Source organism: Amphiprion ocellaris, chromosome 13, assembly GCF_022539595.1.
Source record: "Amphiprion ocellaris isolate individual 3 ecotype Okinawa chromosome 13, ASM2253959v1, whole genome shotgun sequence".
Classification (NCBI taxonomy): domain Eukaryota; kingdom Metazoa; phylum Chordata; class Actinopteri; family Pomacentridae; genus Amphiprion; species Amphiprion ocellaris.
Window position 1 is genome coordinate 4,504,587 of NC_072778.1, and position 27,280 is coordinate 4,531,866.

The window sequence follows — 27,280 nt, forward strand, 5'->3', positions numbered from 1 at the left end:
TCTTGCATTCAAAATATGGGATAGGATGAGAGCATAAACGTTGATATAGATTATTGCAATCTGTAGATTATTAGCCTCCACTGCTAAAGTAGTAATTTGGAGCATCTTTAAAGTTAAACCATATACAATTATTTGTAACATTTCATATAGGTGCATGCTGGCATGGACATGTTTCGGTGCTTGTCAAATTTCTAATGTGTAAGAAACTTATAAAGAGACTCTGCCCTTCATTAATTAAATATTGTAAGTTAAGCAAATGCCAAAATGCTACATAAGCAGAAAAGCTAGTACTATAAAACACAGGGCAAGATCCAAAATTGACAAAATACTCAATAAACAAAGATTTTTCATCAGCACTCTGTACTTAGCAGCTGGGGGCATAGTGCAGAGTAAAAAAGAACAAGTAAGCATCAACAGAAAAAGTTTGTGACGCTCCACATAAAAAAAGAAACACACTGTTCAGAAGATGGGTTGCAGTTTAAAGAGGAATGCGATCAATACAACACATGAGAACGTATTGACAGTGCAATTACTGTCTCTGCCAGAAAGGGGAGACAAAGTTTGACACTGTAGATCGAATACATATTCCATAAATAACACTAATTGAACAGTGAATTGAATGCAGCTTTTTAAAACTGTTGAATATATTCTTAAACAAACTTACTTTATATACTATAAAGTAAGTTTGTTTTTCACCAACACAAACTCTGTTGACCTCCATTAGCTGTTTTATACATTGTGTAACCGCCAAGCTGATTAATGCTACATGCAGCTCTGATTCTCCAGCAGCATTCTGGCCCTTATAACCCAATCCCAGTCACATTACAAAACTTCAGATTAACCTTAAACTTGACTATCGCATTGTCATTGAGTGCCCACAGTAGCACTAAAGACAGGAATGCACAGAGTACATGTGTACTGAGCTGCTGTGGAGCTGTCCTCAATCAGCAACCACATTAAACTGGTCAGGAAGGATTTTCACTTCCTAATTGAATTGACTTGCTGTGTGGGCTGCCGCCTCACCAGCTTCACCTCTCCGCCTGCGCTACTCGCTGCTCCGTTTGTCCCTCCGTCTCTCTCAAAGACACACAAAACTCTGTCAACTCTGCCGAGATGAAAGACGACAATTACCATAAACAACATGGATGCATCTGGCACACATCTGCATGCACACACAATATAAATGGGGAATAAACAGTCCATATGTGGTTCACAGCTGCCACATGTGGCTGTTAGCATCCGTCACTTTGTACCAAACGTGCATCTGTTTTTCTGGAACAGTAAATGATGGCTGGGTGCATTCACATGTAAAGGAAATATTTAAGTAAATAATGGCCATTCAGAAAGAATAAGACTATTGTTTGGGCAATATATTTAATAGATCTAAGTATAGAGGATCTGCCCTCTTAGTAGCCAAAGGGAATTGCCTAAAAGATAGCAAAGTATCTGAAAGCTTCATGAAGCCAAATTTAAGACTTTCAGAGTGCAGTTTTAAATATTAAATGGACTGCACTTACTCACTTTGGTGATTTTTGCCTCCCATTCATGCAACAATATTGGCAGAGCTGCCCTGCGAGATGCTTGCTGCCAATAGGATCAACTTGGGCATCTTTAATTACCTTTTCTGTATGCTATGAATTATTACTGTGTATTGTATGACATCATCAGACACAGATATTACGTACCTACATTTGAGAGTCTGCATTTTGAGTAAATAGTCTTTTGTCTTTCCTAAAACCCCCACGCTTTGACAAAATGAGTAGCTGCTTTGCTCTACTTGTTCTCATATTATTTGATGTTATTACTGGGACTTGGAAACAGCCACCAGACAAAAGGATTTCTCCTGTCGAGACCTGCTGGCAGCAGCCATAGCAACACAGAGTCATTTATTGCAAGTTTGGAAGATCCATGTTTAACGTTGGGAATCTTTTGAACTTTACTTCAATCTTGGTAGCAAATATAATCCTGCCTGTTGCCAAGGGTAACGGTGTGGGTGGTATTACTCGGTGATTAGAAATAAAGCAAACGGACATGAAGCAGCTTCACCTCAGGTCATGTGTAGGCACCGATGTACATATATGAACATTTCTTATTTGAATACATGCATACATATGAAGTAGAAAACAGGATATTCTGCTTATTTCCTTCTATTTGCTTCATTCGTGCATTCCGCTGACACACAAGCTGTCACATTAACGCACAACTATGCACACACACATACTGAGTCTCTGAGGTTTCATTCATGATTAGCTCTCTTGTTTTTATGGAGGTCTGTTTATTTCCTGAACATCATGTAAATATGAAGACATTTCCCTTCATCCCACGGGACTCCACGCTGCAGAAGTGTGATTTTTTAAATTAAATTTTTTCCTGCCTGCCAGGTAGAAAGCTCAGCTCGGCAGGGAATTTTCCACTCCCCCCTCTCCACTGTTCATGGCGTCTCACACAGAGATCTGAAGTGGGTGTAATGTGCAGAAAAAAATTGGAGGGAGCTACGTGAAGATTGTTTTACATCTGCCACGGATGGTAATGGCTTAACGAGTCCTCATATCTAAAGAGGTTATTGCCTTTCAAATTGATCTATACAACTGGTTTGAAAGAGGCTCGTATGAACAGTTTCTGATCTAATACAATCTGATGAAGGTTAAGAAAATATTGCTGTCATGATTAAAAGAAACAAACGCTGCTTCTTGATAAAGAGAGGATGTAAGCTGCTGCTTGCTGTTGGTGCTTTGTATGCTGAGCCGTCCACCCTGACCTCCCTGTTTGTTTTTCTAACACTACAAGAACTTGTTTGCTGTGGACTATATGAACCCATTCTCATTCCTCAGGACTTAAAAACTTCCATTTTGTCAAAGTTGTAGGGACTGGAGAGATATCAACAAGATGTCCTTTGGTGTTCACATCAACATTCAGTGGAAATTTTTACAGTTTACATGAGCAGCAGAAAGAGGTTAGAGGGTTGGTATAAGTCACATGACTTTTACACAGGAGATGAAGGTTTGTGTCCCATGTTCAACCATTATTTGTTCAATTCCTCTTGTGAAGGAAAAATTAATCTTTCCGCTTTCGAAGGTATTTCTTTGCAGCTGTTAGCTGACATCATCCTAAATTATCTTCAGACAGGAAGATGCTGTAGGAAGAAGATCTGCTAGACTTTCACTGCTATGGTCAAGGTTAAACATTGTCTATTCTGACGTGAGATGACGAGTTGACTCCATGTTTGTCTGTAATCTAAATATGACCGTCTCCCAACTACAATTTATACCCAAAGATCAGAGAGAATCCTCAGAACTGATGCTGCCATTGCTTGCATGTATTGCTGCTCTGTCTTCTCCTGATATCACTAAACCTTACAACTGAAGTCATCTGAGTCTCCAGTGCGTCTCTCTGTGTCTACCTCCTCATCCTCTCTTGACCTTACTGAACTTCCACAACAAGTTTAGTTTTTATTTTGTTTGTTTGGTTAAATGTATGTCTATCAGACAACTCGGCGTATTGAAAAATGATGCTGAAGGGTGACCAGATGTGACACCAAGAGGTGCTGGCAGAACGTCTGTGTTGTTATATTCATAGATCACTGTTTTCTTTGTTGTAACTAACCAGCCTGTTGCCCCCATTAACATAAATGTAGTCTGGCTTGTAGTTGTGAGCAAATCTTTTCCCAGACAGATGGACAGACAGACTGACAGCACTGTCCTCAGGCCTCGCCACTAACAGGTCAGCAGGTCAGGGATCAGATTAAACACTCCCAGTATGCCGCTGGGAGTTTCATTCAAACAGCAGGGACAGTATGCTGGAGTGTGACAGGACATGTCCATAGAGGTTAGACAGATGGTCTCAGTCACTGTGGGTTTATTTCTCACGCACACAGCAGAGCACATTAACAGATAAACTATCTTTACAGCAGCTACAGTATAATTATATTTTGGTTCTGGTTCTTATCTCACCACGCTGAACATGACGGCACACATATCCTCAGCAGGTTCTGATGCTAATACCTCGTCCACTTCATTATCCACATGTCACCTTCTGGCTCTAACCCATTGACCTACAAGCTTATACAGTATTAAACCTTGATTAAATCCTTTTTTCGCTGATTTGTTGAAGATATTTCTTAGAAGAGGAGACAAAGTGTAAGAAGTTGGTAGGGAATCCAGTCTGTTTTTGAATCTAATACTGCCAAATTCTTTTAAATTCAATAAGCATGACATGCAAAATGTCCCTAAAAGTGGCATGTCATTTATATCCCATCTCATAATGTCGCCTTGAATATACCCAACATATGTTTAAAAACCATTTATTGAAACATAAAGAGATGGTAAAGTAGGTAAATGTATGAATTATGGCATTAAATGAAATATCCAGCATGTTTTATTGTTGGGATGGATGCTGAATATTGACTGAAAAAGCAGCTATTTGGTGACTTGTGGCGGTTTTATCTGATCTGATGTTACTCACTAGTGTTTTTGAGTGACATTGCCCACAATCAAGTGTACTAAAGTCTCATAACATCCACGTAATAATGTCCTGAAATGGAGAACTCAACCTAATATGTACAATTTTCTTATTTATCATAATAATAATGTAACAAAAAAAAAATTATTTCTATAGTACATCTGAACACCTGAGGTCTGCTCAAACGTTAAACTCGATTAAATCCGGCCTGACAAACCATATTGTTTACTGCAGCTTTGTCTTAGATGCTCAGTCTATTTTCTTGACAGTTTGTTTCATTTATACGATTTTTAATGTCTTATGGCTACTTTTAAATCATCTTTCTAATTAATTTGAAAGTGCAAAAAAGCACCTTGAATTGCTGTGTGTATGAGTTGTGCTATACAAATAAACTTGCCTTGCCTTACTTTTTAAACTGGAAATACAAGGTACTTTACAAAAAGAGCAAAAAAAGGGCAAAACATTAGAAAAACCATTATAAAACATCATCAAAATGACTGTTTAAAGCTTTTTAAACTGTTGCAGTGACTGAACTGTTTTAGCAGAAAGCGGGTGCTTGTTCAACAACATTGGAGCTTATTTGATTTATAAACTAGATTTTTTTTAAATTTAATGTAAATGAGGAGTTGGTTATTTACCACTAATTGAGTTATTGAGCAATCCTTTCATTTGTGTGCATGAGAATGATATTGGATGGATACTGTAGACTTGTCTATAAAGTTCTTATAAGCAAGCCTTGTCAGTTGGCTGCTACTGTTTTTTTAATGCTATAGCTGCTCAATATGTTTCTACCATTAACCCCTCTACTACTGCAAAGTATGTTTAGGTGCATAGAAATGTTCAATAAAAATTTGATTAGCAGCATTTCACAATGTAGAGCAAAAACCACTAAATATCTCTGCAAAAGATGTATGAGAAAAAGCATGGCAGAAGTGTGATGTTGCACAAAATTGGCTTTAAGTGATGCATCTGTGGTGCACAGAGCCGCTCCAGGCTCTGCTCGAACCTTGACCCGTTTAGCTCTTCATGCCGGAGTCGTGCTGATGATGCCTCCAGCTTCCTGCCGGCACTCTGTGCAATCTTCTTGTGGGTGGTGTAGCTAATAGGGCGTCAGTGTGAATCCTCTCCCATCGTACAAACATAGAAAAAAACCCTCTTATGTCAATGTAGGAGGATCTCATTTACCCAGACAACCAAACCAGCAAGAAGTAATGAACATCAAATCAGCGATGTGAAATTAAAAAGGTCTCATTCCAAAAAGGTACATCTCCACTTTGGGGAGAAGTGTGCCGTGGAAAACATGCGGAGCTTTTGGTGCAGTTCTGAACACAGAGTTCCTCAAGCAAAGTCATTACATAAACACAAGAGCAACAGTAATCTAGCTAATTACACACATCTCTTTTAATTAGCTTTGACGTAAGATTTTTTACTTAAAGTTTTACTTCCACTTGTGTTATTCAACCAGATTTGTTAGGGTCATCCTGATTGAATATTTATTCAATAATGCTTTTAATATTAATCCAACAGACACTGCGTGCCAATTAAAGCTTACTTGTGTTATTTATTGAAATACATTTTTACAGAACATGTACTGAAAAAGGCAAAGTTGATCACTTGTAATCACTTTTATTGAATCATAGCTTTTGCTCCAAATAACCTGTTTGCAAGGATTTAGAAATAGAATGAAAATACATTAAAATGGTCATGGATAAATCAGTACATGATGCATTAAATTGCTTCAGCTTGTGTGAAATACTTGAAACAAAACATTAAAGTCCATGTTTGTGTGTAGATTATAATTAGACAGACTCTGTCAGTATTATTCGGTATTGACTGCTGGGGCTGATTAATCAAATGATTTCAAATTAAAATCCCAAACACTGATTTCTTATGAACATAAATATTTTAAATCTATTACACAGGTGGGAATAGGTCCCTTGAAATATGTTTTAGAGTATAGATTATAGAAATTATTATCAATATATCACAAGAATCCAAAATGTGGGTTTCAGGAGTACATGTGAAGCCCAGGTAATGCCGTCACTGTGCCTGTGAGCAAGGCAGCATATTATCAACTTCTGGAAGCTTCTTCAAAACCACAACTGCAGGTGTTACTGTAAATGTTTGTGCAATGAAGATCAGACATGCTCCAGGTGATAAAACCTGCTCACAAAAAATTAAGAAGAGAAAAAGAAACAGTTAATCAATGCAAGTTAAAACAAAAAAAAAAACAGGCAGTAGAGATTTCATTGCTACTTTTATTTACACCTTGAAGGAAGCCTGTCTTGCACACAAAAGTAGGCCAGTTCCTGATACACACAACTTCCATGCAGGTACAGCACAAACACTGTGTACTTTCAGTCTCACACAAACACATCCAGCGGTGATTTCATCTCATTCCAGTCATGTAAGCAATTAGCAGAGGAATGTTGCCTTCCAGACATCAGTCATCCAGAAATAATCAAACCTGTGATTTACTGAGAGCCGGCAGTACGCTGATCTCACTCCCAAAATGCACACACACACACACACACACACACACACACACACACACACACACACACACACACACACACACACACACACACACACACACACACTCCCAAACTCTGTCCCTGTCACCTTGAAGCTTTGGCTACTCTACCTGTGTATTTTTAGCACAGCATCTTCCTTAAGGATTCACCTCCCAGAGTCGTGTTGTGATGAGTGTGTGTGTGTGTGTCTGTTTATTGTACAGTATGCACACACACGCACACAGACAAGCATGCATGTGTGTTGTGTTGACTTCCCCACAGGGCTGCCTGCTTGCGTACTTCACCTCATGCCTCAGTGGCTGTGTCCAGGCTAAGGCCTGCTTTAATGTTCTGAGACAAACAGAACAGGAGGTTCAGTGCTGCTCAGGTCAACTCCGTACACCTCAGTCCCTGTGAGAAGACACTCTGCACAAAAAAACTTCAAAATACTTCACTTTAATTGATGGTTGAAGAGGGACTTTTAGAGATTAGAGCACGGAAGCTTTAATAAATACATACTTGTGTATAGTTCACATTGTTAAGGATAATATGGTGTATAATTCCATTGTGTAATATTTAATAATGTCCACTAGCACCTAAAGAAAGCCTCACTTTGACTTGTATTTTCAAAAATTTGACAAAGTTGCACTGTCCCTCTAGATTTGGAACATAGTGAATGCATCGAAAAGCAGAGAAATGGATTGTAGTGTAGGAGTGTTTTTTGGAAATTTCTATCGGTATTTTCATCCATTGTTTGCCACATTTCTTGCAGTTATCTGAGTCTATTGTTTAATGTTAAGAAAACAAAGCTGACTATAGTTGTTATCGTCTGCAAAGGAGCCAGAGACAGTTTTCGGAGCCACATTTCAAGCTTCTAGAGTCAATCAAATCAATCAAAACTCAAAAGTTCCATCAAACAGCACTGATGTAGAGACTGTGGAAAGCTAAAGAGGAAGGGAGCCAATCAGAGAATAGGGTTTGCATGCTAGAGAACAGAACAGAGTGCTACATGAAAACATGTAGAGTCCCTGTTATCAGGAAAAGCTCAGTTTCCAATTGAACGGTTTTGTCATCGTACATCTCCCTTGTTGCACAGAGAATCGCTCAGTCAAGGACTTCATTTCAATCGAGTCCCGCAAGTTATGCACCTCCAAACCTCTTATCAAGGAGGAAGAGAAGAAAGGGAAAAAAAATAAATGTCAGGCTGAATCAACTCTTCCATTCTGAAACCTCGGCAAACTGACGCCGTGCTGCGAAGCCAGACAGGCTGAACCAGGGTTAAAATGGACACACTCCCTCCTCCTCTGTCTCTGAAACTAAGCTTGAAATTGCAGATTGTATCACTGTGCCAGCAAGGAGAAGAAAGGTTTTTTTTGCTTGCAGTGAGTGACGCTTTGCAAAGCCAGATCTGCTTCACCATCTAATCCCACACAGCTCAGCGGGGAGCCGGCTGTCGTTAGATCCTAACGAGGGAAGTCGACGGAGAAGACAGGAAGACTGTGGTGTTTTATATACTGATCAATGCTGCAGCTGTGAGATTCAATTCAGGCTCAGAGGAGATGTCCTCTCAGCAGTGCATTAGTCTCTGTTCTGAATGCTCACCTGGCTTCGTTGTGCACTGCAGAACTCAACGTGTTGTGTTCAGTTTCTGTCTATCCAGAGGAATCTGACCAACCCTGAAATTCTTTTTCATCATCGTTCTGTTTTTTAGTCTCCATTTATTGCGCTTTAATGAGGAGCGGCACTCTTAGCTTGAATGAATTCTTCGGTTTTAAACAAAGACCTTCAGTCTATTTTATTGTACATTTTACACACAAAAGTCAAAGTAGAGTCCAGTGATTGCCAGTCTGGACATTTTCCATGGTTGTAGTGTTGAAATTAAAGCTGAACTTACGGGTTGTGAAAGCGGTTTGATGTGTCGTGTACCATCAGGTTTGTCCTGAATCTCCAAAGTGCACAGACAAGTCATTATCTAATTAAGTCAGCCATGAGGTAACTACCTGGTGAGCCAGTGCATTGTCTTCAATTCAGTCCTCCAAGTCTGTTCCAGAGTGCACCAGGGACACAGCCTTTACATCAAGACACTGATTGATTTGGTCTGACTTGCTGGATGTAGATCACAAGTGTAGGCTTGTGTTACAGCCACTGGTGACTGTGCGTCGTTTCGCTTCTATGGTGGACTTTGGGCAGTCTTTGTGTGGGGAGATGGATTGTGAAGACTAAGTTGATTAAAGCTTATTGAAGATCAGTCTCCAGATCCCACCTGTCTGATATCAGAGATGATTGACCTTGAGCTCTCAGCCCTTGTTCTCTTCACCTCCCGACCTGTCGGATTGGTCCACCACCTGGATTCCTCCTCCAACAAGACCCCAGCAATCACCACACCAGGTATAAATCCTCAACCAAACTCTCAGTCAGTAGGGCTGGGATTTAACATGAATGGATCGCCCTGGTGCCTCGTCCATTTAATGGGCTGATAGCGTCAGTTATACTGTCACACTTGTACCAAAACTACACTGTAGGCTTGCCTCAAACTGTAACCACAATATCAAAAACCAATGATATGGGGTGAAAACAAGTCTTTCATACTGAGACTATGAGAGCCCATTACTACACAGCCTACCCAAAAGCTGGTTAACATCACCTGCTTGTTAGCTCACTTGCTAAGAGCTTATCTTGCTAACCACAGTGTGACTTATAGAGCTCTTCTGTAAGTTAATTCATCAAGGCGCCTTTATGATCTGATGAGTGCATCCTCACACAGGGACAACTCTTTGGATTCCAAGCAAAGATGATTCTGATCCTGGAACAACTAATTAAGTAGAGAGATGCTACAGCTGACAATGACTAAGTAATTAAATTATAGGGCTAGACAATAACCTACTCACTCTCAAAGCAACATGCACATCCTATTACAGTTGTGTATGTGGCTGCTGCTGGAAAATTGGTTGACATGGCTGTAAATCTGTGTGTTTATCATGATTAAAGAGACTGACATCTCAACAGGTCATTCTATTAGGTAACAGCCATATAAGGAACACGTTGAGTCATGCAGACAGTTATAAATTCAGCTTTTGATTCTGCTGTTTACCCACTGTGTCCAGCTGCTGTTAGGTTTTGACCCTGCCGTACTTTGTGCATCACTCTGCTTTGATGATGCTTGTGGCAAAAGTTTTGAGAAAAGTTGCCAGACTTGTTATTGCCCGCTAGAAGCCAGTGTCTCATTAACCTCCCACCTCCAGTCCTCAGACCTCACACAAAATGTTCATGGTGCTTGATCACTGTGAAAACAACCCGGATCCATGTGCAGCTTCGTTCTTCCACTGTTTCATTTTTCTCTTTTTCTAAGTTTGCCTGCTGCAGATTGGTTTCTCTGACCCTGGCTAAAAGAGCTCCACTTTTCCCTAATGCTTTCTGACATGTCTTCAGACCAGCCTCATCCAGAAAAAAACTAAAAAAAACTAGCCTGCAAGATTTAATCCCATAAAAGTCCAACCTTCTGAGTCTTTCAGTAGACCTGATGTCAGCAATGCGGCTTTAGCACTGTAACTTTTCAAACGTGAGACCGCCTTTATAAGGTCATTACCAAATCATCTTCTGCTTTTTTAAATATGTTTTCCAATATTTTTTTTTTACTGTAGAATTTGATGCAGATGAATGGTCTGATTTATGTAGTTATGTGAACATTTTCTCACATGCAGGTCAAAAGATCACAAATCTTTCTGAACTTCTTTTTCATTTTCTTCCTTGTCTCCTTCTCTTCTCCTATCCTCTTTGAAACCACCACAAACCTTAAAACCTTTCTCATTGTTGCTGTAATTGGGGTTAGGGCACCAGTTAATTACTGTAATTTGTCTTAAAGTGAACACTCATAATGCTACCTGTGCAGGGTTACAAAAAAAACCCTCCTAGGTGAGAGAAGTGCAAGCATTGTGGGCTGTATGTATAATATATTTATAATATATTTAGTTTTTTTTGGCAAATCTCAGAAAGTCACAGTGCTCTTGCCAAACTGCATATTTTTCTTTTTTGTTGCTCAAGCACAAGCAAACTTTTCTCGTGGGTGTAAACTTGGAATAATTTTTGCATGAAATTCTCCTCTCGTCTAGTTCGCTCGGTGCTGTGTAATCTCTTTTCTATTCAAATGCCGCTCTATTGTAGTCATGTCATATTCATCACCCTTCCTCCCCCCTTTCATCAGCATCGCAGTGGGTCTGAGCTTTTGGTTCTCAGTCGGGTTTTGTCGGCTTAAGCAAGTCACTTTACTGTTTTGGTAGGTGGTGACCTGAAGAGAAACGGATGAGAAGAAGAAAAAGGAGAAAAGAAAGAAAGAAGGAAAGAGGTTTTCAGGTTGTGATGATCAAATGTGTACTTCAGACAGAAAGAGTGGGACCAGAGGCCAAGTGTGGAATTAGAGGAAGTGGAGAGAGGGCGAGAGACCTAGGGTGGGCATTAGAGAGACGGAGGCGTCGATGACTGGTTTCAGATGTAGAAGTGGACGATTGACTCACTTTTGAATCAGAAAGGTGGGAAAAAAGCTTTGAAATGTAGCAGCAAAAACACGTTTCATCTGTCAGTCACACCAACAGGAAATAGAGGGGTTTATCTGAGTAGGGAGTGACTATCTGCTCATGCTTTCTGTGTCCCTTCAGGGTGACCAATGTGCACACAGTTCTGTTGATACTACTGTATGTGAGCATCAGCTAGCTAGACCGTAAAAACATGCAGAGCTCCAGCGGTTGTTTCTAAAAAGCATGGTCTCCTAAGATTGGCCTCAAACAACTCTGTGGATATTTAAGAAGTTTTGCTTGAAAGGTTCCTGGAGGAACATCTAACAGCTCAGGGCAGAGAAGAGGCTGCTGGAGGTACCTTTGCTAACTCAAAAGTAGAATGGAATAACCCACATGTATATACACATCAGCTCTAATACATAAATGTGTCTCAACATTCAACCAACCACCAAAACTCAGCAGGATTAATAAAACTGTTGATTTCTCACAGTTCTCAGGTGAACCCTACAGTAATTATGGTGGGACAGAAGAGAGACTGAACAGGATCAGAACCTCTATGGATCTTTTTTCTCCAGACTTCTCTAAGTTGAGGATGTCAGCACATGAATAAAAGTGTGAGTTTTCATGGAAATTTCTGCATTTTTACCCTGAACTGCATTCATATTCTAGTGAGAAAGTTTTAGTTAAAAAGCACTGCTCAAACCAGGATGACAAACAGGAGAACACGAAACGTTATTTAGCAGCTTTCAAAGTGTGACCTATAATCTTGTACTCTGCCAGTGTTATTTGGACTTTCTCTGCTTTGATATTCATAAAGAATCTCTGTTTTCCTTCCTACTCGTCCACATGGGACGTCAGATGTCAGCGTCTGCTATTCAGCACATTCAGTTTGCTAAAGGGCACTTCATCAAGATGAATGTTCGCCACATAGCTGCCCAAAATATGTAGAAATGTTTAGTCTGCCTGTAATCCGGGCCTTCTGCCTCTCTCTCCCGGCCTCATTAAACAAATCTCCATCCTGTCTCCTGCTCTGCCAGTTGGCCTGTTGGCTCAGCTGTGTACAAATAAAACCACAAATAAACACAGGATGGATGCAGCCACATGTCCTGCTTTGAATTTTCATTTGATCCAAATATAAAATTGAATACATGCTTCAAAAGGGACACATGTACAGTTTGTAGCTTTCAGTGCAATATTTTTTTGTTTCGTTTGAAACATTTCTCGTGGAAACATGGGCAGTTCTTCCAGCCTTCACTGTGTTCTCTCTCTCTTCTTGAAGCTTATGTATACACGAGTTTGGACTTTTTAGTGAAACTTCAGCTGTTTCTGCACCGCAGAGTTTCATTCAGTTCCTTGCTTCTTTTTTTTATGGATTGACATGAGAGTCTTACATTCTTCAGGCTGGCTTTGCATTACTTTTCATATAATTTCAACTCATTCCAAGGCGTCAAATCGTGCTATTTTCTCAAAGCCACTCTTGTATCACAGGTAAACACTGACATTCAGGTCCATCAAACTCCACTGTGCACTGAAAGATTATCCCAAAGGAATTTAATTTAAATGTGGTGCCAAAGGGTCCTGTTAGTAGCAAGATCAAGCTCATCATTTTTCTAAACACATATTGTCATGGAAATGCTGCCATGCCATGACTCTCATTCTCCTAAATTATTGACCAAACACTTGGCTGTGTGGTTGGTGAATTTAATATTGCATAAAACATGGAGAATGACAGACTGACAAAGCAGAGGCACAAATGTACGGGTTTCCATTGTGAACAAAAACTCAGGAATTCTTTTTCATTGTGTTGTTGATCAGTTTCCCATACCATGTAAGAAATCCAGAGTCTAACTTTCCAAAGAGCCTTGTAGAGTTGAGAACTATGCAGTGAACCTGAAGTCTTTTTCTCCGACCCCTTTTCTTGTAACCCCATGCAAGCTGCAGATGTGAAGGACTTTCTACATGTCTACACATAAATGTACAGTCACTCTTGAGACTAACTCATAAGAATATGTCCACATTTATGATTCCTCCTTGTAGCAACCAGTAACATAACAGCCAATACCGTAATAATTTTGGCCATTTTAAATGTAACAAGAAAAGCAGAGAGCATACAGCTGACGCAGTGTTTACTTGTTGTCATGGTTACAGTGACGTCGTGCCACTATTTGGCAGTGATACAGAAATCTTCAACAAATCCATGGATCCAGACTATAAGCTGCATCACTGCCAAAGTCTAATCACTTGGTCCTTGTGTCATTTCTGACCTTCCCAAAAGTTTCATCCAAATTTGTTCCTCCGTTTTTGAGTAATGTTGCTAACAGACAGATGGACAAACACACAAAGATCGTCACATAACTCCGCTGTTCCTTGAAGGAGTAATAAAGTAAATAACGTATAAACTTGCCAGTAATGTAATCAAGTTTTTGAGCCACTAACATAATACCATTTTGTCAGTAATGTAATAAGTTATTACGTTATTGGCTGGTTATTATGTTAATGACCTAGCAGTTTAAAAAATCCTTTGAAAATCTAATATCTGCAGCCGATAATGTAATCACACATAAATAGGACTGCATTTTCTTGGAAATAAATTATTACGTTATTGGCTTTATTACATTTACAATGGTCAAAATTATTACATTATTGGCTGTTATTACATTATTTGTAGCTACACTTCCTTTTTCCAAACAAAACAGCATTTTTCATGCTTCTACTGGCCAACATGACGTTCAAGTTATGGTTAAGTTGCTCCCTTTTGCCTCGACTTCTCACAGTATTTCAGATTTTAACCAAGTAACTTCTAATTTCATGCGTATATATCACCAAATCCACAGCACAACTGCTGTTTTTAACTTATGGGTATGTTCTTCAGACAACGCCGCGGTTGCAAAATCAGGCTTTTTTACATGCTTCAGCTGAAAATATCGATGCCGATGCATTTTGAGCATCAACGTTATTGATTATGCCAACTAATCAGTAATAAACCGGCAGCATGAGCTGTTTCTCCCTGCCTCCTCCCTTCATTTTAACCACCATACAGTTTTGAAACCTTAAAGATTAATGTGGAAAGTCGAAGGGACATTCATTAGATTATTAGTGCAAGAGCTGTAATTACATGATAAATGCACATATAATTAGCTTTCACTAGAGAGGGCTTTAACCTACATGATGTGACTGGGTATACATGAGTGAAAACATATGTTAAAGTAGGTAGGTTAAAGTATCAGCAGCTCTGTTTCCACCAAAGAGCCGAGCAGTGATACAGTCAGTAACAGCGCCACGGTGAGGCCGTCTGAGGGTTTAGCGCCGCAATGTGGCAGCAATTTTGGGTTCTGCACTGGTGAGAATCTGCGGCCTGTTTCCTTTTGAAAATCTCTAAATGTCCGCGGATGTCTGGAAGGTGCATTTCACGGCCAGTTTGGCAGCAGGAAGTGTCTTTGGTCAGGGTGTTTGTATAAACAGCTCGTAATGGTTTTAGCCCACGGTGAGGTGAAACACACACTCTCTACGTGCGCACAAATGTGTGTACACAGCATGTATGCCCATACACACATGCATATGCGATGCCTGCATGTGTATCACAGACAATCATTCCTTTTATTAAAATGCACTGAAGCCTATAGACTACACAAGTGGGGCCAATTATAGCTTCCAAATGAATGCACTTGGACAGCTCTTGAAGAGAGGCCCATTGTTGTGCATTATTTTTGTATTTTTTACATTTGTTAGCGTTTGTTTGTCTGAGTCAATTATATATGGAACATACAGCCCAGGTGCTTTATGTGTCAGGTTCGTGCTTTCTGCTGCCAAATGCTTCTTTTGAGGATTAGAGCTGCGTGCTTGAACAATTATCGTAACACAACAGAGCTGAGCTTATTATGCGGCCGTTTTTGCAGAAGAAGTAAAGAACATTTTCTAAACATAGAAGACAAACTGATGGGCTTACATTAATGTTAACCACGTTACTGTCACTGGTTTCAGCTTGGAGGCAATAAACTCTCAGATGATCGAATAAGTGTTTTAAAATAAAGTTAAAAAGTTGCAAATTGCAATGGAGTAAGCAAATCACCAAGGCTGCATTTTACACAGTACAAGCTATAAGTGTGGCTGTTTTAATAAGGCCAAAGCCGGATTGCCAATGAAATCCCAATGTGAGGGATAACCTCCTCAAGCAGCATTCATTTTTGACAGTTTGGTCAACATTTGTGCAATACTTCTGAAAAATGAAATTGGAAATGCTCTTTTACGATGCATTTTACAATGAATTTTTTGTACAAAGTTACTTTTTTTTAACGTTGAATACAATCTTTTTAATATTTCTCCTTATGGTTATTGTTTCATTTAAGCATCTTGAAACTTTTAGGGGCAGTTTATGCTCAAATGGGATGCGATTATTGATAATAATCCATAATATAATCTGTCTGAAGCTGTTTAGTCTAATAAGACAGCTTTTGTTTACATGAATAAATAAAATACTGGAATTGGTATTTTGAAATAATTTGTCTTGAGGACCTGATATACTCATTAAAATCAATCATGAAATCAGGGCTAAGAGTCTTTATCTTACCTTGTATGTTGTATGTTTGCAAAAATAGTTCTTGTAAACATGGACAGATTACAAAATCCATCTCGTACAGCTGCTTTCAAGGACAATACAAGTTATAATGAGTTAATAAGATACATATACGACAGATTTATAGCAAAGACTGCTGATTTATGACTTTAAAATCTGACTTTTCACCTCATGAATGACACAATGCTCCTTTAGATCTCAAATACTGTGGATCAGTGTTTCCCAAAGTTCAAGATTTTTTTAAATTTACTCTCATAGAGGATGAAACTCACCCATAATAAGATATTTTTGTTTTTCTTTAAACAAAATCACTGAAACTGATGAATCAAAATACAAAAAAAAACAAAAAACACCTAATCGAATCATCCATTCATTGTTGCACCTCGGTTGGGCACTGTATATTCTATATTATATTAATATTATTAATTATTAGATATTTAAGATTTTTTCTTTTATTATGACATAAAAGTAGATCTTCAGCTAAATATGCAATTATAATTTTTTTGCCACAAACCCCTCTGAACTCTCACCACATAGTAAAAGAGTCGGGTCAGGATGGGCTTGTGTTTCACCGCTCAGCTGGTGCGCTGCTAGTAAACACATTAGGTGAGCGTGGTGTGTGGACCACAGAGGAGATTATATTAAAAGCCTTTAAAGATACTCAATTTACCATCCCTGCCTCCTCAGTCTGGTTTTTACTATCACTCTGTTACCATGAATGTCCTGTGAGAAGGTTCAGTCGCGGTCAGCTTTGGCAGCTTCTCTCAGTCACCCTCCTCTGATCACTTTTCCAGTAAGCAGGGGACGGACGATGTTGAGAAATGACTCAGGAGAATATTATATTATCCTCTCACAAAGGTCCATCCAGTGTAAACTCTTTGATCGTTAATAGGCTAGAGGAGAGAAGCAGGTCCGATACTGATTGCGCTGCTCGTAAGTCAGTTTATTCTACTGTCGGTATAAAAGTGGTATAAATCTGTTCCAGCTCCTGTGGTTTGGAAGATGTACAGCAAGCTGAAAGAGAAGATCTGCGTTTCCTTAAACTGGAGCGGTTGTGCCACCCCTTGTGGATTTGACAAGAGCCTCCTTGTAGGTTTGTCCGGCACCAGAAGCAGAAGTTAACCACCACCGTGACACTGTTTTGTTTTTTTTTATTACATTAGGATCCACTGCAGTGATTATACTTGTCTCTAAACTGGAAAACATGAGGAGAAATTATAGACAGAAATTGAAGTTTGTGAGCATTCTGAGAATTAGATTAAAGATCTCATGTCTAATCATGACTACACAGTGGCTCAGTGGTTAGCACTGTCGCCTTGCAGCTAGAAGATCCCCGGTTTGCTTCCCGGCCTGGGATCTTTCTGCATGGAGTTGGCATGTTCATGTTCTCCCTGTGCTTGTGTGGGCTTTCTCCAGGTTCTCCGGCTTCCTCCCACAGTCCAAAAACATGTTGAGGTTAACTGGTGATTCTAAATTGTCCATAGGTGTGAATGTGAGTGTGATTGTCTGTATATGCAGCCCTGCGATGGACTGGTGACCTGTCCAGGTGTCTCCTGTCTTCACCTTAAATGGGAAGGCAGGAGACACTCCTGAGATGTCTCCTAGAATATACCCTAATGAGCAATAAGCAGTGTATAGATAATGGATAGATGAATGGATGTCTAATGGTCTGATATGTTGAAAAACAATAAGTATTTCTAAATGTATAGTGATCAGGAATGCATTATTTCCTTTGAAGCTACTAAATATTGGCCATCAATGGCTTTTTTGTGATTTGAGTGTGATAAAACAGTAAAAATGTCTTCACATCTTCCCAGAGCCTTAGTTATTGGAGACAAATTTCTTTAGTTTTTTCCAAAGTATTGAACATAAATAAATGAAGTATTGCTTGCTGAATATATTTCACCTCAAAGAGTCATAGTATTTTGAAATACTTCCATGAAAACTCACACTTTTATTCATGTGCTAACATAACTGCACAAGGGTTTTCTAATCATCAATGAGTCTTTCAACACCATTAGCTAACACAATGTAGCATTAGAACACAGGAGTGATGGTTGCTGGAAATGTTCCTCCGTACCTCTATGGAGATATTCCATTAAAAATCAAACGTTTCCAGCTAGAATAGTCATTTACCACATTAACAATGTCTACACTGGATTTCTGATTAATTTAATGTTATCTTCATTGGAAAAAAACTGCTTTTCTTTCAAAAATAAGGACATTTCTAAGTGACCTCAAACTTTTGAACAGACATATAACTTGTCTTGAGGCCCTGATATACTCATTAGAAGTTAATCCTATCGTCTATGCTCAGTATGTTTGAATTGTCTGCAAAAATAGTTCTTGAGAGCACGGACAGATTACAAAATTCTCATCATATGGCTGCTTTTAAGGACAATACAAGCTATTATGAATTAATAAGATAAATATAGGACAGATTGTAAAGTTTGGTGATATATGACTTTAAAATCTGACTTTTCACCTCATGAATAACACAATGCTCCTTTACACCTCAAGTAATTAAATTTTGCATCATTCTCTTCCTCCCCTCTTTTTTTCTCTCAGATATTCTGTCCTTCAAAACGGGAACCACACAGAGCAGGAGAAGAAGTCTCTGCACACCGACACAGAGTCCCACGAGTCCTGCTTGTGACCGACAGCGACTCCTCAGTCACGTCTCCAACGGCCTCGGCCCTCGCAGCGCCACCGCAGGGTCGATGGAAACACGCCACAGCCTTCACACATCCGGAGCTGAAATCGAACACAGATGCAACAAATCCAGCCAAGCTCCCGAGCAGAGCCCCGGAGGGACCTGAGGGATCAAGGAGAGGAGCAGGACGTTGCCGGTGGCGCATCTGGTGTTCAGCCCGGCCAACACTTGACCCATGGTCTTCTGAGGTGCCAGACACTGGAATACAACCAGCTTTCTGTCTCTGTGATGGTGGTTCTGTCGTGTTAGTTCTCTTGTCTGCACAGAAACTGAGCCAGCCCAGTTGAACTCAGCCGGAGCCAGAATGTGACTGCGATCCCATCAACCGGCCCGACGGTCGCTTTCTTGTCTCGCGGAGAACCGGCAGCTTCGGCGGAGTGTATAGGAGAATTTCACAGCGGGAGATGTGATTAGTGACTGTGCTGGGGAGTTGTAGAAGTGAATTGTGTTGCCAAAGCTATTTGATACACATACAGTGGACCTTTTTCTGATCATTCTGAGATGCTCCCTGTTGTTTTCCGGTCTAAAAATCAGAAAGATTGACTTTAGGTTTTAGAAGGTTGTTTCTTGTAAAGTGAATCAGTTGGTGAAAATGAGCTTTTGAAGTGTTATTAATGAAAAGAGCCAGTATAGAACAATATTTCTTTTTGCTGAACATCACATCAACCATCACGTGTCTTTGCCTCGACACAAAGCTGAAAAAACCTGTTTGTCTCCCAGGTCAAAGCCTCCCAGCTTTGTTAAATCCTCCCTAAGCTGAAAGGAAAATGTGGTTGCAAGGCTGCGTTAAATCCTTGACCTAAACTGTCGAAGTGCATTATTACAGAGGCTGCTAGCTCGCCCTCCTGTGCTCATCGCTCCACGAGGCTCCGTCTCACTGATTGTTTCTACAGAAACTTCCCCCACAAGAAGTTAGACGATCACAACACATTAAAGCTGCTCATGAATGATTCAACAGGCGTTGTGATGATGTTGGAGCGATATGTGCTTGGTTTTTGTTGTTTGTTTGTTTGCTCTGTGTGATTACATGTGCGGCTGTGTATGTTTCCATGGCGATGCGTGCTTTGTGTGTTGTTCGTATGTATGAAACGCCCTTTTCCCATCAACCTGTGCTGTGTTTGATTTCACCTCATGACTGTAACATTCTTCTTGCATCACACCCATTGCACAAAAACAAGAAAAAGACAACAAACCGAGCAACAACAAATATTCTACAAATAAGTGGCTGCAGTGCATCATTTGCTCAGTCTAGTCTTTGAACAGTGAAGCCTACGTGGAACCCAAACTCTGATTTAATAGTTCTTCAGACTGAGGAACAAGAATTGTACAGTCTGTTCAGTCGAGTCTTGTCAGACTTTAAATCTTCTACTGGTGCATTCTTCAGATAAAATATGAGAGGTGGCCAGCCAGGTACAACACCACTTCCACTCCATCTCAACTCACCATTAATTCCCGCCGTCTCTGCCCACCTCAGATGCTACGATAAAGAACGTACCAGAAGTCTTTCAAGCTGGCAAGGCAAGTTTACGTGAGACATCAATCAACACTGAAGCAATTCAGAGTGCTTTACATAAAACATAAAAATGTGGAAGTTACAAAAAATGAATCTTGTACATCTTATCCAAACACTAAAGTGATTTCCTGCATTATGGGACAGTGTCAGACCTACACACTCTTCAATACAATATCATGTTTAAATATATGACGTTTAATAGCTTTTTTGTGCAGCTGTAGTTAGAAATAAGTGGCTGCATTGACCTATAAAATAAATATATTACCACACATTTAACAGTTTTCTGCCAGCATTCCTGAACTGCGTCATTTGCAGTAGCAGCGTTTCATACATTTTTATATTTCTTGTTGTTCTGTTGACTGAAGCAGCTGCACAGAAACATTTCATATTGTTCAGAAGAAGACGTCCATGAAAAGATAAACCCCTCCTTAACAGAGAAAGTTGATAACCACCTTTGTCATGCCCGTTATACACAAAAAAAGCCAGAATTTTTCAAACTTGCTCCATAGTACAGCACTCAGTATTTGGGGTCATGTTTAAAAGCAACAAAATGTTTCCTCAGTTTTCTGTGAAACATGAAAAATAACAGAATTTTTTGCATGGTTAGTTTAAATTTGCATACTGAAAGAAAAAATATTTTTAGAAACCCTCCACTTGCTCCAGAATGTTGTTTTGTTGGGGTTTATTAACAAGAAAACAACAAAATGCACTCATACAATGTGTTACATCTCATAAAGCCACTACAGGAAAAGAAACGGGACGTGCGGTTGCTAAAAAAAAGCATTGCACAGGAACAAACAACCCTCTCCAATCAGTTAATCACACGAAAACACTGCTGAGCACTGATTCACCGGCACCAGCCAAAAAAGCTCTTGACAAGGGAAGGTAATTACAAATCCTTCCAGGGACAAGCCCATCGACCCAGTTTTGGAAGTCACGGTTCAGAGGAAATATCCGAGTTTTGTGTTACTGTAGTACAAAAACACAAACTACAGACATTATAGTTGAACCTGGACGAAGTAATGGGAAGATTTTACTTTGTAGGCAGTGGAATTACCGATTTCAAACCCTTAAAGAATGCTAACAAACATTTGAAACAATGGATGCTGTAGGAAGGATATAGTATAATTGGACAGTGTGCATTTTATTCTCATAGATTTTTAGATTTTAGTGTGTTATCTCGCTTTAAACCTCACATGGCCTGACATACTGTTAGATTAAAGTCAGTCAAAAGGTAGAGCTAAAGCTCATATGAACTTTATTTAGTGTTCACATCAACTGAGCCCAGACTGTGGTTAGCTATGGTGTTGTTCCGCCTGATTCTCCAAACACTTGGCTATCACGTGTTGAAATCTTTCCACTTTTACCCATAATCCCTTGCAATTTGGGGCAATTTCCTGCAGCTGGATCACAGGATGTTCTCACACCATAAAGGCTGCACCTCAGCGCTTTAGATGGAGAAACACAAGCTGAAACTCAGTCGTTGTGCCACAACTTGCAGTGTTCTGTGTAACAGGAGACAGGTTAGTAAGAAGCCATGCAGATATCAGTAACACTCCCAGAGGAGGCAGCATGTCAGTGTGCAGCGACTTAGAAACACTCTCTATTAGTTCAAGTGCAAACTCTACTGCTTTCTGTTGTTGCCTCCATTCAGTCACAGCCTGATTTATGACAAACACATAAAAACTTACAGCCTCTGCTCCAATGTTTATGGTGCAACAAGCTGACAAGGAGGACTTTAGATAGGCTGAATTATAAAGCTTACTTATAGTTGTTTGAAGAAAAGATGGTGGTCTGATGACATGTGAGGACAGAGCTGAAAATTGTAGGAGCTTCAGTAGAAATCAACTCGACTTCTCTTGTAAGTTCTTGAAGACGTTTCACCTTCATCCATGAGGCTGAGGAACCCTACAAGAGAAGTCTAGTTGATTTCTACTGAAGCTCATACGATTACCACAACCTGGATGACTGAGAATCTACACAGGCAAAGAGCTGACAGTACTGCTGAATTAATCCATGATGGGAATCTTTTTTGTGGAAGTTTTTCTGACTGTTTCAGTAAAGTCAAGTACAGTATTTTTTTCAGCATCAGACAACAGAGAAATTGGACATTTTTCCTTGTGTCACCATTGTAGAGTTCATTTTCTGATTCAGTTTTGTTTGTTTTTCCAGACTGAACTCTTTCAAAGTTGAAGCACAAGTGCTTTTAGTGCTTTAAAAAAGATTTCAAGCAGCAATTTCCGACACCGATTATACGTTTCAGTCGGACTGTGAAATGAGTGTGAAGTCGGCAAGATCAAAGTTAGAAAAACGATTGAAAATTCCTGATTTTTCTTTCTCTATGAACAGCTCAGAAATAATATCATAATAATATAGCAGCCTCTGCTTTTCAATTACCAGTTAAGCAAAGTAAAATTGCACGTCCTTGTGTTCAGCTTGAAGTAGCCTCCAATCTGTCCTTCACTAACTTCACCTCTCACTGCAGACACACAAAGCAAGGAACAAATAATTCAATACAAAATATATAATACACAGTTTGAAAGAATGATTTTCAGTCTTTTCATGTTTTCAGCATCTCTAAAGCCACAATTTTCTTTTCAAACACACATCTGTTAGTTGTTTTTCCATCAGTCTAAAAGGAGCTAGACTTGTGACATCGAGTGTCATGCCTTTTCTATTATTTCTCCATGTTTTTTTTCCCTGTACTCTGCTGTTCACTCACCACCTACTTGCAGTTTCCATGACATTTGTGAGCGTACAGCTCAGTAAGTGTGTGTGTCCATTCTGGTGTCGAGATGTTTGTTCTGTGTGGGAAGCTTCACAACAGTCGAAAAATCAGAAGCTCCACTTGGCGACCCTTTGTAAAATTTAATGAGCCAATCTCTTAGGAAGACCGTATTTGGAAGCGTACCAATCACACCACGAGATGCAAACAGCTGAGAGCATGTGAGAGGTTCGAGGGGTCATGTAGCTATTTCAGGTAAAATGAGGAGAAGTGAGAAAAAAGCCCAAAATGGAAACACTTTCAAGTCAGAAATCTATTTTTCCCCCACTACTTCAAAGAAACAGAGCATCCACCCACCTGTGAAGAAATTTGGATTAAGTTTAATGCAATCTAAGGCCAGTCTTCAAACTCCTTGGTTTCTTACTGGTATTAGTTTGATGTTCCCATGTGGAGGTGAGCTGTGGTCAACTGAAAGAGTTGCTAAAGTCTTTGCTAGACAGATGAAGATCAAAGTAATAAGTCTCCTCTGATGCAGGGTTGGATTTCTAAAATCATCTTAGGCATCAAAATCCTCCTCCGCTGCAGAAAGATGCTCCATCCCTTCAACACAGTTAAAAAGAACATCGGACTTTGTTGGCAGTCCCTCGGAGACTCTCTGATTGATGTTCAGCTTTTGTAAAAGAACAGAGGCCAGTTTTTACACCCACAGGAACCTAAAAAGATGAGAAAGCCATGCAACCCCAGGATTTATTGGGTTTTTAGTAGGAAGAATGACTGAAACCACAAATACATCACAGGTTAATTAAACCATTAATTAATAAACGCCCAAACTTGCCTGAAAGTAGCCCGTCTCCGGAGGCCGATGAAAGTCATTTTGAGCTGTGGAAACAGCTGTGCCTGGAGAGCACCCCAAACTCATCACATACTGCTGATTTGTCAAGACCCTTTGGCTGCTCATTTACACACTCTATAACCTGCGGCATCAGTTTTGAATGTGCAGAGTTATGTGAGAGACCTATAAAAATCTGTGGCTATCTTCAATAGATGCCACAAGTTCACAGCCAGGTGTGCTCTGCTGGCGTCATCACTTTTGCGTCTTTTCAGGTAATGAGACAGAAAGCGAAAAACTGATGGATTCTGTGGACACTGACCATAAAGCAGACCAGAGGTTCCTGCAGTGGAAAACAGCCAAATGTTGTGCAATGGCATAATTCAGCCTAGAACATTATCCTAAACTTAAGCAAAAACCAAATGAAAATTAATCTGCAGTCACAAAATAAATGAAGTATTGCATGGTAGTTGTCAATCACAAAACACCTTGTGTAGATCTGGGATACCAGCAATTTAGATCCTGCCCCACAGACTAAAGGCTGAGACATAATCATGCATTTTCTGAACTGTTCTCTATTCCCTTGGAAAGGAACCTGGAATTTGGACAGCTCTTTCCTCTCCTTGCTTTGTTTTCTCTTGTAAGGTTGATGTCTCTTGAAGGAGCTGATTTGCAGCAGATAGATTGGAAATTTTAGTTTGCAGATGTTGTTGGTCTCACACAGGCCCACTGCATGAATACAAAACATATTCAAGAGGAGGCAAACACAGCGTTTCAGTCAGAATGACACAGACGATTTGTAAAATAACATATTTCAAAATTGAATCTGGTAATTCTCCATGTATGTGTGCAAACCAATTTTATGGAAGCAAAGATTGCCATGTTGCTGCTACCAGATTACTGAGTGCACTTTTAAGACCAGGGCATTTCAACAAATGTTTCTCCATCATGCCTAAACCCAACAAACCCAACCAATGAAGGCAACAAGCACTGCCTTATTAGAGACAGAGAAGGCAAATCAGACCTTTGTTATCCAAGAAACAGACTGACAAATGCATATAAAAAGGATTTAGAAGTTATTATACACAGTGTTGGCTGAAAAATGAGTATACCACATGTAGGAAATTTGCCTGAATCTAAAAAAAGAAAAATCTGCTAAATGCATAAAGGAGATCATTAATAGTGTCATATCTGGATATCATCTCAATTTTAGCTAAAGTTATGCAGAAAACCAGACAGAGTAAAGACTTCACTGCTTTGATCTTCAACTACTAAAACACTTATTACAAATTTTATTGAAACATTCATTTATTGGACGTAAATAAGATCAGTTGCAAAAAAAAAGGAACATTTCTGGGAGCAGACTATTTGACAATCACTGTTTTCAGTTCGCTCATAATGCAGCATAGATTGCAACAAATCCACAATTTCATTACAGCTGCTTTGCAACACTTGCAAGAACACCGTTTCCAAAATGTAAAAAAATATGATGAATGTTTTATAGGAGTGTTGAGGTGACTTTGGAAAGTCTGTGATAAAACCTCTGGATGCAGAACCCAGAAAGAATACAGAAAGCAGCACTGCCACTAATACAAACTACACACAGCATTTAAATCCTCTCCCGGCCTCCCGTCTGCATTCAGGTTCAGCCCTGCAGAAAAGAACTCTCTCTGCATGAAGCCGACACGGTGATGGAGGACGGGGGATATTTAAGGCATTTAATTCCATTGAAAGTCACTTCTTTTCCTCTTTACCTTAAGCGGAATCTGTAGCCTTTAAAAGCCTTTAGCCTCCTAAATATCCCATGATACCTATGTTGAATTCATTTGCAAAATAGCACTTGTTTTTGCTTTGTTTTTATGTGTTTTTTAGGTGCATTTTTAATGGTTCGGTATTCTCAGAAACTCCTGTTAGAGTTTGTCCACCATCATCACCAGGTGTCTGGTTGTGTTCATTTTTTTGTACATGCAAGTGTGGCAATTATTTTTCAAATGCTGGATTATATACACTACCGTTCAAAAGTTTGGGGTCACTTACAAATGTCCTTATTTTTTGGGGGAAAAAAACAGTATTTTTCAGTGAAGATAACATTAAATTCTTCAGAAATCCAGTATAGACATTGTTAATGTGGTAAATGACTATTGTAGCTGGAAACAGCTGATTTTTAATGAAATATCTCCATAGGGGTACAGAGGAACATTTCCAGCAACCATCACTCCTGTGTTCTAATGCTACATTGTGTTAGCTAATGGTGCTGAAAGACTCATTGATGATTAGAAAACCCTTGTGCAGTTATGTTAGCACATGAATAAAAGTGGGAGTTTTCATAGAAAACATGAAATGTCTGGGTGACCCCAAACTTTTGAACAGTAGTGTACTTTATATAACCTCACAGGTAACATTTGGTACTGATGTTCTCAGCACAGCCTTTTTTGCATTTTTTTTTTATTTTTGCAAAATGAAAATGCCCCTTAATATTCTTAACATCTTACCTGCCTTCTTAAGTGTCAATTACAGAAATTCTCAGATGCAGCTGCTGTTGAAATCCGACTACGTAACACTTATTTTTTTGCAGAAATATGAAAGTTAGATTCCAAATTTTCAGCTGGGTTTCAAAAAGTTTGATAACTTTTGGAGAAGCCGTTACTTGGATAAACAGAATTATTATTACAGAAAGAATGATAGTAAACAAATGTGTTGTGTGAAGCAGGATTTCAACAACAGCTGAGTTTTATTTCATCATTCTGTCACTCCTGCTCCCTTCCATGTCAACTCTTTTTAATTTATTCATTTATGTTTGCGGCTTACAGCATGAATGTGTATATAAACAAAAGAAAATGACTCCCACGAACTGTCCAAAGGAGACAAAAAAACTTTTATAAATCTCTTCGGTATTTATTTTGACAGAACAAAATGGGTATTTTCATGTATTAAAAGAACATAAAAGGCTTCTCTTTCAGGGAGCTGAAATGTGTATGACTTTTTTCTGTTGCTATGTGACAGTTCTGATAAAAGGCTAATTAAAGATTAAAGAGATGCTGATAATCCTGGTGTTGGCTTTCTTTGTGGCTTTGATAACGGCGTTAGCCCGCTGATTAAAACATCGTTGAAGTGCTTCCTTCACTCAAACAAGCTACAACGAGCTTGCTCTTTCTCTCCGTTTCCTCTTTTGAATGTGGAGCTTTGACAACTTGCAGACACTCGGGGAGATTAAGTTGGCAGTTCAGGAAGAAAATCTCATAAAGAACATAAAGGACTTCATCTTAACAGAGGTACTTGATAGTGATGAATGAAAGGAGTGAGTATTACGCACCATCTCATCTTTGTCAAAGTTAAAACTCTCATTCTTTGTTTTTATCACTTCAGCTTTATCCACATTACTATTGATATTTTCCAAAACAATCATATTCAACTATGTTTGACCCTTTCATACACATACAAACAG

The 27,280-nt window shown here is 39.4% G+C and overlaps 1 protein-coding gene across 3 annotated transcripts in view; it reads left to right on the forward strand.

Annotated features, from left to right (window-relative positions):
- htr4 (5-hydroxytryptamine receptor 4) overlaps positions 1 to 26,880 on the forward strand; it is a 195,062-nt gene extending 168,182 nt beyond the window's left edge. For all 3 annotated transcript variants that reach the window (XM_023287710.3, XM_023287694.3, XM_023287702.3), the window contains one exon: positions 18,624 to 26,880. Coding sequence is in view for 2 of the 3 variants with exons in the window: in XM_023287694.3 (XP_023143462.1) it covers positions 18,624 to 18,711 (88 nt within the window). In the remaining variant the exon portion in view is untranslated. The remainder of the gene's footprint in view (positions 1 to 18,623) is intronic.
- Positions 26,881 to 27,280: the final 400 nt, after the last annotated feature.